Raw genomic sequence first — 10,886 nt, 5'->3', positions numbered from 1 at the left:
TTCTCCTCAGTGATGTAACTACAAAAAGTTATCCCTTAAACGTCAGTGAGAAACATTCTCGCACAAAACCCTAAGAGGGACCGTAATAGAGCGTCGTCTAATGTCCTTTAGGACGTCCCCTGTTTGCTGGGAACGTAGGCTATTTTTGGGATATTTTTCTTCATTATTTCCAGGAAATTAAACTCCACAACAACATAATTATTTATAGGTACAATGCTAGCTTTACGGTTATTATGTGCCTTGGTTCCACAAGGACCACTAGAATTCCACTGACTTCTGACTTATAGTTAAGTAGCCTTACTTCACAAAGACCATTCCAGATATTCACTAACTTTTACTATTAGGGTCCTACCCACCACACTCTCACCACTACATATCAGGGGCTTCCGACCTTTTACTAGATGGGAGCTTACTTAAAAAAAAGGAAACAACTCGTAGACCTACAATTTGGTTTCTAGCTTTCAAAAAGGACACATTCTCAAACCTCTTTCCCCGGGTCCTTATGTACAAGAGAAGTACGCGGAATGTTCCGTTTTAATGTGCCGGTCTAGGCGAGGGTTCTGTACTGCTGCTGCTCATTTCATGGCAAAAATTGTTAGCTAAATTAACAAATAATATTATGCAAAATTACATACTTACTCATGATATAGCTTCTGCCAGGGGGTAAGCCTATTTGAAGTTAACATTTAATTGAGAAGGTTTGGGGAAGTTTTCTGTCAACCCACAGCATGGTTATCCACATTCTACTAGCAAACACATGGAGTGATAGACAAACGTGAACACCCACAAGGCAGACAGGGACAATATTGCTGGAAATGAAATTGGCAGATATTGTGGTTAGGCTTAGGCTTTTTAAGCCAATCTAGTGTACTAACCAGGGGTGGGATAATGTCAAGAAGGAGGGGAGAGAAAGAAAGAAAGCAAAGCGTGAGCGTGCTGTATTTTCTGATACAGTATATCCACAGTAAAACAAGTACTGTATCAACATAACATGAAAGGCCGCTCAGCAAGGAAGAAGCCACTGCCTCAAACCCGCCAATAAAAAAAAAGCCAGACTACGGTTTGCAACTGCACTTGGGGACAAAAGATCGTACTTTTTGGAGGAAATGTCCTCTGGTCTGATGAAACAAAAATAGAACTGTTTTGGCCATAATGACCATCGTTATGTTTGGAGGGAAAAAGGGGAGGCTTGGCAAGCCGAAGAAACACCATCCCAGCCATGAGGCACAGCATCATGTTGTGGGGGTGCTTTGCTGCAGGAGGACTGGTAGCACTTCACAAAATAGATTGGCATCAAAGGGACGAAAATGATGTGATTATATTGAAGCAACATCTCAAGGACATTAGTCGGAAGTTAAAGCTTGGTACAAAAACACATGTACTTTCAGAAAATTGTTTTGGCAACCTACTCATAGTTGGGCTACGAGCTACTGGTAGCTCACAATCGACCTGTTGGAGACCCTGCACTATATACTACTTACTACTTCTATACTACTGCTGCTACTACTACTACTTCTACTACTTCTTATATTACTGCTGCTGGATACTACTACTAACTACTACTATATACTACTACAGTGTTTTTTTACTTTAAACTTCAACACTTCTTAGACAACTATAAAAATAATTCTGGCCGGCTGAAACGACTCACACAGTTTTTCTTCATGGAAAAATGACCTTCTAGTTAGATTTATTATGATCCAATTGGCCTCTCTTCCTTTCCTCCCTCTCTCTCCCTCCCTCCCTCTCTCTCTGTCCCCTCCAGGAGAGAATGACTGCTAACTCTCATTGAAGCCACAAAGTTCAATGCTGACCGCAGTAGTGCAGGCATTGTTTTTCAGGAAACAGGTTCTCCTTTAAAAGTGCAATGGGGAAATGGTCATATTTTGTGTACATATTTTTTTTAAAGACAAATCGTGGTACCAATAATTGCTTCTATTACACAGATTATTGAAAAAATCGCACACAGAAGAAGTTATAAGGATAATTCAGTGGCTACTGGCAACAAACAGTACCCAGACGGCCTTGAACTTGAGATACTCAATGAGAGGGCGCAGCACTGAGCTAACTGCAACGTCACTTCCTGGAGTAGCTCCAACTGTGCATGTTATTGTCTACATAAGTTTTCCCCCCCGAGACGTCATCTTAGACGCTAAACGCGACATTCTTGGCTTCAAGTTGCTATTGAGTCTTCAATTAGGAATGAATGTATCGTGGCTGTCCGAGATTATATAGTGAGTCATTGGTCACCTCCTCTCTTCTTCTCTCTCTCTCCTCTCTTCTCTCTCTCTCTCTCTCACCCTCTGATCTGACTGGGGTTTGATGGTCATTCAGTTGGGTTTTGTTCCCCACATCCTTACTGTTGGTGACCGGAACCCAGGTTAAACCTAGAGAGAGCGAGAGAGAGAGCGAGCGAGAGGAGAGGGAGGCGAGAGAGAGAGTGGAAGAGGGGGAGGGGAGAGGAGGGAAGGAGAGAAGGGAGGCAGGGAGAGTTAGGGGGGAGGGGGAAGGAGGATGGAGGGAAAAAGAGAGAGGGGAGAGAGAAGTGAAGTGAGGGGGGAGAGAGAAGGAGGAGAGAGAAAGAGAGAGATTGTTGAGGATGATGTGGTGATGCTGGTAATGATGATGGTGATTAATGATGAAGGTTACCTGATGATGTAATCAGCATTGTCTATCTCTGCTCCACAGCTGCTATTCTGCAGGATTCCTCCGCTTCCCACCACGGCCACAATGACCCAACAAACCTTTTACTCCAGGGTAAGGCCTTTTGGCAGCATTACTGTGTAGTTTCTTGTCGACCGTTTTAAATAGCTTTTGGTTGTTCTCATAGTGGATCTTCTGGCCCGACTTTAGTGGTTCTGATTGGTTCAGGATCATCTCGGCCTGTAGCATTTACAACAGGAACGTAAGATCACCCTGGGATAGGAGAGGAGAGAGGAGGGAGGAGGGAGAGCAGGAGAGGGAGAGAGAGCGAGAAAGATGAGATGCTCAAACTCACTAGTGCACATTTTCAATTGGCCATATTAACTGTTTAATTTGATCCTGAGTGTAGGTTATTTCCCTGACATCTGGAATCAAGGACTCATAACCCCAATCTTTAAGAACGGAGACAAATTTGACCCTAACATCAAAACAGACATTTGTGTGAACAGTAACCTGGGAAGGTTTCTGTAGTATTATAAATGTAAGAGTTCTAAACTTCCTTAATAGGCACAATGTCTTGAGTAAAAACCAAAATTGGATTTATACCCAAACATCACACGACCGATCATATATGCACCCTACACACCCCTGATAGATAAACATGTCAACCAAAATAATAACAAAGTGTACGCTTGCTTCATCGACTTTCCAAAAAAGCATTTGATTCTATTTGGCATACAGGACTTTGGCATACAAGTTATTGAAAGTGGTGTAGGGGGTAAAAACATTATGACATAATTAAATCAATGGAATACTTGCAGCATCAAAATATTGGCAAGAAAATAACAAGAATTCTTAAAAAGAAGGCGGGCCTTCGCCAGGGTTGCAATCTGAGCCATACAACTCTTCAAATATTTACATCAACGAATTGCCCACTATTCCAGAAAAAAATCCTCAGCCCCTGGTGTTAGTCTCCACAATTCAGAGGTTAAATGCCTGCTCTTCGCAGATGAGCAGGCATCTTTAAAAGTGCTTTCCTCACCATCTTAAATAATCATGCCCCATTCAAAAATGTAGAACTAAGAACAGATATAGCCCTTGGTTCACCCAGACTTGACTGCCAGAACAAAAACATCCTGTGGCGTTCTAGCATTAGCATCGAAAAGCCCCCGTGATATGGCAACTTTTCAGGGAAGTCAGGAACCAATATACACAGTCAGTTAGGAAAGCTAAGGCTAGCTTTTTTCAAACAGAAATTTGCATCCTGTAGCACTAATTCCAAAAAAAAGTTTTGGTCACTGTAAAGTCCATGGAGAATAAGAGCACCTCCTCCCAGCTACCCACTGCACTGAGGCTAGGAAACACTGTCACCACCGATAAATCTATGATAATCGATCAATTTCAATAAGCATTTTCTACGTCTGGCATGCTTTCCACCTGGCTACCCCTACACCAGGTAACAGCTCTGCACCCCCCACAGCAACTTGCTCAAGCCCCCCGCTTCTCCTTCACCCAGATCCAAACAGCTGATGTTCAGAAAGAGCTGCAAATCTGGATCCCTACAAATCAGCTGGGCTAGTACAATCTGGACCCTTTCCTTTTAAAATTATCCTCCGAAATTGTTGCAACCCCTATTACTAGCCTATTCAACCTCTCTTTCGTATCGTCTGAGATTCCCAAAGGGGGAGAACCTCTAGACCCAAACTGTTATAGACCTATATCCATCCTACCCTGCCTTTCTAAAATGTTCGAAATCCAAGTGAACAAACAGATCACCGACCATTTAGAATTCCATCGTACCTTCTCCACTATGTAATCTGGTTTCTGAGCTGGTCACGGGTGCACCTCAGCCAGGCTCAAGGTCCTAAACGATATCATAACCGCCATCGATAAAAGACAGTACTGTGCAGACGTCTTCATCGACCTGGCCAAGGCTTTCGACTCTGTCACCACATTCTTATCGGCAGACTCAATAGTCTTGGTTTCTCAAATGACTGCCTCGCCTGGTTCACCAACTACTTCTCAGATAGAGTTAGTGGGTCAAATCGAAGGGCCTGTTGTCCGGACCTCTGGCAGTCTCTATGGGGGTGCCACAGGGTTCAATTCTCGGGCCAACACTTTTCTCTGTATATCAATGATGTCGCTCTTGCTCCTGGTGATTCTCTGATCCACCTCTACACAGACGACACCGTTCTATATACATCTGGCCCTTCTTTGGACACTGTGTTAACAAACCTCCAGACGAGCTTCAATGCCATACAACACTCCTTCCGTGGCCTCCAACTGCTTTTAAATGATAGTTAAACTAAATGCATGCTCTTCAACCGATTGCTGCCCGCACCCGCCCGCCAAACTTGCATCAATACTCTGTAAGGTTCTGACTTAGAATATGTGGACAACTACAAATACCTAGGTGTCTGGTTAGACTGTGAACTCTCCTTCTAGACTCACATTAAGCATCTCCAATCCAAAATGAAATCTAGAATCGGCTTTCTATTTCGCAACAAAGCCTCCTTCACTCATGCTGCCAAAACATACGCTCGTAAAACTGGACTATCCTACCGATCCTTGACTTCGCGATGCCATTTACAAAATAGCCTCCAACACTCCACTCAGCAAACTGGATGTAGTCTATCACAGTCGCATCCGTTTTGTCACCAAAGCCCCATATACACCCACCACTGCGACCTATATGCTCTCGTTGGCTGAACCTCGCTAAACATTCATTGCCAAACCCACTGGCTCCAGGTCACTATAAGTCTCTGCTAGGTAACACCCTGCCTTATCTCAGCTCACTGGTCACCATAGCAACACCCACCCGTAGCACTTGCTCCAGCAGGTATATTTCAATGGTCATCCCCAAAGCCAACACTTCCCTTGGCCGGCTTCTCTTCCAGTCTCTGCCTGCCAATGACTGGAAGGAATTGCAAAAAATCACTGAAGCTGGAGACTAACATTTGAAGTCGGAAGTTTACATACACTTAGGTTGGCGTCTTTTGTTTTTAACCACTCCACAAATTTCTTGTTAACAAACTATAGTTTTGGCAAGTCACGTTAGGACATCTACTTTGTGCATGAGACAAGTCATTTTTCCAACAATTGTTACAGACAGGTTATTTCACTTAATCACAATTCCAGTGGGTCAGAAGTTTACATACACTAAGATGACTGTGCCTTCAAACAGCTTGGAAAATTCCAGAAAATTATGTCATGGCTCTAGAAGCTTCTGATAGGCTAATTGACATCATGTGAGTCTATTGGAGGTGTACCTGTGGATGTATTTCAAGGCCTACCTTCAAACTCAGTGCCTCTTTGCTTGATATCATGGGAAAATCAAAGGAAATCAGCCAAGACCTCAGAAAAAAATTGGAGACCTCCACAAGTCTGGTTCATCCTTGGGAGCAATTTCCAAATGCCTGAAGGTACCACGTTCCTCTGTACAAACAATAGTAACGCAAGTATAAACACCATGGACCACGCAGCTGTCATCACCGCTCAGGAAGGAGATGCATTCTGTCTCCTAGAGATGAATGTACTTTGAATGCGATAAGTGCAAATCAATCCCAGAACAACAGCAAAGGTCCTCGGTGAAGATGCTGGCGGAAACAGGTACAAAAGTATCTATATCCACAGTATATCGACATAACCTGAAAGGCCGCTAAGCAAGGAAGAAGTCACTGCTCCAAAACCACCATAAAAAAAAGCCAGACTAACGGTTTGCAACTGCACATGGGACAAAGATCGTACTTTTTGGAGAAATGTCCTCTGGTCTGATGAAACAAAAATAGAACTGTTTGGCCATAATGACCATCGTTATGTTTGGAGGGAAAAGGGGGAGGCTTGCAAGCCGAAGAACACCATCTCAACCTTGAAGCACAGGTGTGGCAGCATTATTTGTGGCGGTGCTTTGCTGCAGGAGGGACTGGTGCCACTTCACAAAATAGATGGTAACACTGAGGAAGGAAAAATAGTGTGGATATATTGAAGCAACATCTCAAGACATCAAGCCAGGAATTAAAGCTTGGTTGCAAATGGGTCTTCCAAATGGACAATGACCCCAAACATACTTCAAAGTTGTGGCCAACAGATGCTAGGACAAACAAGTCAAGTATTGAGGCCCATTACAAAGCCCTGACCTCAATCCTATAAGAAAAATGTGTGTGCTGAACTGAAAAAGCGTCCTGAGAGCAAGGAGTCCTACGAAACCTGACTCAGTTACACCAAGGCTCTGTCAGAGGAATGGGCCAAAATTCACCCAACTTATTGTGGCGGAAGCTTGTGGAAGCTACCTGAAATCTATGACCCAAGTTTAACAAGTTAAGGCAATGCTACCAAATACTAATTGAGTGTATGTAAACTTGCTGACCCAATGGAATGTGATGAAATAAACAAAGTACTGCTGAAATAAATTCATTCTCCGCTATTATTCGGACATTTCCCACCATCTTCAAAAACCAAGTGATCCTCAACTCGACCTAAGACCAGGAAATATCTTTCACTAGGATTTAAATGTCAGGAAATTGTGAAAAACTGAGTTTAAATAGTGGCCAAGGTGTATGTAAACTTCCCATTTCAACTTGCCTACTATCTCCCCTCTCTACACTTTAACGCCATCCAGCTGTCAGCACGCGCTACTTACCGATCACTGACCTTGTACACAGCCAAATCTGTAGAATAGCACCACCCCACACTACCTCATCCCCATATTGGTTATTTATCTTCCCTGCTCTTTCGCCACCCCAGTATCAATCTCTAAACTGCACATTCATTCAATCTACATGTCTCACACCAGTGTTAAATGCTAATTGTAATTATTTTCGCCTCTATGCTTATTTTTGCCTTACCCTCCTACTCGTCTACATTTGCACACACGTATATAATATTTTCTATTTGTTATTGACTGTACATTTGTTTATGTGTAACTCTGTGTTTGTTTTTGTCGCAACTCTTGCTTCTATCTTCGGCCAGTCGCCAGTGGCAAAATGAGCCATGTTCTTCAACTGACGCCTACCTGGTAAATAAAAAAAATAAAAAGAAAAATTGACCTATGCCTGCCTGTCCATCCACGCACATGGCCCTACAGCAGAGCTGACTGCTAGAGCAGTACTGCCAGGAGCTAAGGCCCGGGCGTAAACCCCAAAAAGACTAAAATAATAAATTTTCCAGAGAAGATCCAGATCTAGATACAATGTTCTCAATTGGCTACAAAAGTATATAGAGTAACTGCCCACACACTATAATACTTAGCTTTAAAAAATAACAGCTCAACCTTAATTGCATGCAAGAGAAAGCCCGCGAGGGCGTTTCCTACGCCCAAATTTAACATTTAAATTACCTATTAAAATTAGGCTAAAACTAACTTGATGTCATTGAACCAAATTGCACTTTATCTGCCAGCGAGGTGGGGTCCACCTGCAAAACAAGATTTCACCCGATGGACAGGACACTCCATTTGAAACCCTGCATGCCAGAGTTCTGTAAGATTCTCCTACATGGTCCAACGGAAAAACTACAAACAAAGCATGCAGGGAAGAATAGGCCAATACCCACTAATAATAAAACTCCAAAAAGAAGCAATGAAGTTTTGGGAACATCTGAAATACAGTGGACCCCCTGCATATGTCGATTACCAAGCCCTGCAACTACCAGTTGCTGAGCAAAAAGAAAAGAGTTCCACTCACCAGCTTGTCCTATGACTATTTCACAAACCCTGTTCTACTAACACACTGAAGCCGCAGGACCAGAACCACTTTCCAATTCATCAGAATAAACCAAATTACAACACAGTCAAAACAAAACTACATTACTTATTGGGAAACACGAGCACAAGCACAAAGCAAAATGGAGTGCTATCTGGCCCTAAATCGACAGTACACCGTGGCAAACTATTTGACCATGGTTACTGATCAAAAACCTTAGAAAAAAACTTGACAAAGTACAGGCTCAGTGAGCACAGCCTTGCCATTGAGAAGACAAAAGAAAACATGGCCCCCTGTAGACAGGAAAGGCTATGCAACCACTACACCACAGCAGAACCTGAGACAGAGCTGCATTTCCTGACAAAATKWAAAAWATATAAAACAATTAGAGGGTGTCATTTCCCCYTATTCAAGGTTTCAAAGACCTTTCTGATGAGGATAGGCTACCMGTCCTGTTGGGGGWGGACGCAGAGAGCTGTGGTTTGGCAGCGCACTACATTGCTGCCTGACATAAAATGAGGGACAGTGTCTGACAAGACCAACCAACCTACACATGTCCTCTATGCTTATTGTTATTGTTAAATGTATGGTTATTTTGACCTTTGGTTATTGTTGATACTGTTGTCCCGTTGACAATATTGATTATTATTATTAATTATGTTCATATTTTTAAATGTCCAAAGTAAGCTTTGGCAATATGTTCACTGAATTGAATTGAATTGAGAGAAATATGGAATGAACCAAATAGGGTTTAGAGAATGGATGACAATATGTAAACAGGTACTGCGCAATGTCTATCAGACATTACTGACAGAGCTCAGAGAGAGACGTGGTCAGACATTATCTGTAGAGCACAAATAGAGAGAGCCGTGATCATGCATTRCCTGTAGTTCACAGATAGGCTACAGGGATCAAAYATTACCTGTAGAGTTCTCTCTGGGTGATGTTGGGTCTGTGAGGGCAGTTCATCAACTTTCTCTAACGTCCATTATTAGAGTCCTCGGGTTGATACTTTAGAGAGGGAGATAACGAGAGAGGGAGAGAGAGAGGAGGTGAGGGGGAGAGAGAGTGAGGGAGAGAAAGAAAGAAGAAAGAAAGAAAGAAAGAAAAAAAGAAAGAAAGAAAGAAAGAAAGAAAGAAAAGAAAGAAAGAGAAAGAAAGAATAAGAAAGAAAGAAGAAAGAAAGAGGAAAGAAAAGAGAAACAAACAAAGTGTGAGGTGCTGTATTTTTGTATATTTTACGGTTTAAATACACTACCGGTTCCAAAGTTTTTAAAGAACACCTACTTCATTCAATTTTTTCTTTTATTTTACTATTTTCTACATTGTGGAATAATTGTGAAGACATAAACACATGAAATAAACACTATTGTCACGCCTGCTTTCCACTTCTACCTCTCTGGCGCTCGAGGGGCGCCAGGCTGCCCTTCATTACGCACCCTATCAACCATCATTACACGCATCAGCGCTCATTGGACTCACCTGGACTCCTTCCCTTTGTTGATTTCCCCGTCTATAACTGTCTGCTCCACTGTTTGTTCCCTGTATCAACATAATGTCGTTATGGTTCATGTCCAGACGCTTGTTTCCTGTCCTGTTCCATGTCCGTTGATAATTAAATGTTCACTCCCTGTACCTGCTTCTCGTCTGCCAGCGTCGACCCTCACACATATGGAATCATGTAGTAACCAAAAAAGTGTTACTCAAATCAAAATAAATGTTATATTTGAGATTCTTCAAAATAGCCACCCTTCGCCTTGATGACAGCTTTGCACACTTGGCATTCTCTCAACCAGCTTCATGAGGTAGTCATCTGGAATGCATTTCAATTAACAAGTGTGCCTTGTTAAAAGTTAATTTGTGGAATTTATTTTCTTCTTAATGCATTCGAGCCAATCAGTTGTGTTGTGACAAGGTAGGGGTGGTATACAGAATATAGCCAAATCCGTAAAAGACCAAATCCGTATTATGGCAAGAACAGCTCAAATAAGCAAAGAGAAACAACAGTCCATAATTACTTCAAAACATGAATGTCAGTCAATGCGGAAAAATTTCAAGAACTTTGAAAGTTTCTTCAAGTGCAGTCGCAAAAACCATCAAGCGCTATGATGAAACTGGCTCTCATGAGGACCGCCACAGGAATGGAAGACACAGAGTTACCTCTGCTGCAAAATATATWAAATATATTTTGATTTGTTTAACACTTTTTTGGTTACTACATTATTCCATATGTGTTATTTCATAGTTTTGATGTCTTCACTATTGTACAACAATGTAGAAAATAGTAAAAATAAARAWAAAMMCTTGAATGAGTAGGTGTTCTCCAACTTTGGACCGGTAGTGTATGTATATATTGGAATAAGGATCAGAGAATGGATGGAGTGAAATGGATGGATGGAGTGTATATCAGACAGAGATATTTTTCCTCTTTGAGTGTGTGGTGTGTGTTTGTGTGTTAACTTACGCCTTGGCTGAAGTGACAGTGAGGAACTTGAGTCTCAGTCTCTTACAGAGAAAAGCTGCATAACTGTCAAACCCACCACT

The 10,886-nt window shown here is 42.1% G+C and overlaps 1 protein-coding gene and 1 long non-coding RNA gene across 2 annotated transcripts in view; both read right to left on the bottom strand.

The window, feature by feature from the left end:
* LOC111951693 (alpha-2,8-sialyltransferase 8F-like) overlaps positions 1-2,741 on the bottom strand; it is a gene marked incomplete at its 5' end in the record, with an annotated part of 32,233 nt that extends 29,492 nt beyond the window's left edge. The window contains one exon of the mRNA XM_070434885.1: positions 2,650-2,741. Within this exon, the coding sequence (XP_070290986.1) occupies positions 2,650-2,741 (92 nt within the window). The remainder of the gene's footprint in view (positions 1-2,649) is intronic.
* A 127-nt stretch (positions 2,742-2,868) lies between these two features.
* LOC139022998 (uncharacterized) overlaps positions 2,869-10,886 on the bottom strand; it is a 12,902-nt gene continuing 4,884 nt past the window's right edge. The window contains exons 2-4 of the long non-coding RNA XR_011474061.1: positions 10,807-10,884; positions 9,265-9,353; positions 2,869-2,916 (exon numbers count right to left, since the gene is read on the bottom strand). This is a non-coding gene — a long non-coding RNA (uncharacterized lncRNA). The remainder of the gene's footprint in view (positions 2,917-9,264; positions 9,354-10,806; positions 10,885-10,886) is intronic.

Source organism: Salvelinus sp. IW2-2015, linkage group LG25, assembly GCF_002910315.2.
Source record: "Salvelinus sp. IW2-2015 linkage group LG25, ASM291031v2, whole genome shotgun sequence".
Classification (NCBI taxonomy): domain Eukaryota; kingdom Metazoa; phylum Chordata; class Actinopteri; order Salmoniformes; family Salmonidae; genus Salvelinus; species Salvelinus sp. IW2-2015.
This window is presented reverse-complemented; position numbering and strand designations above follow the sequence as displayed.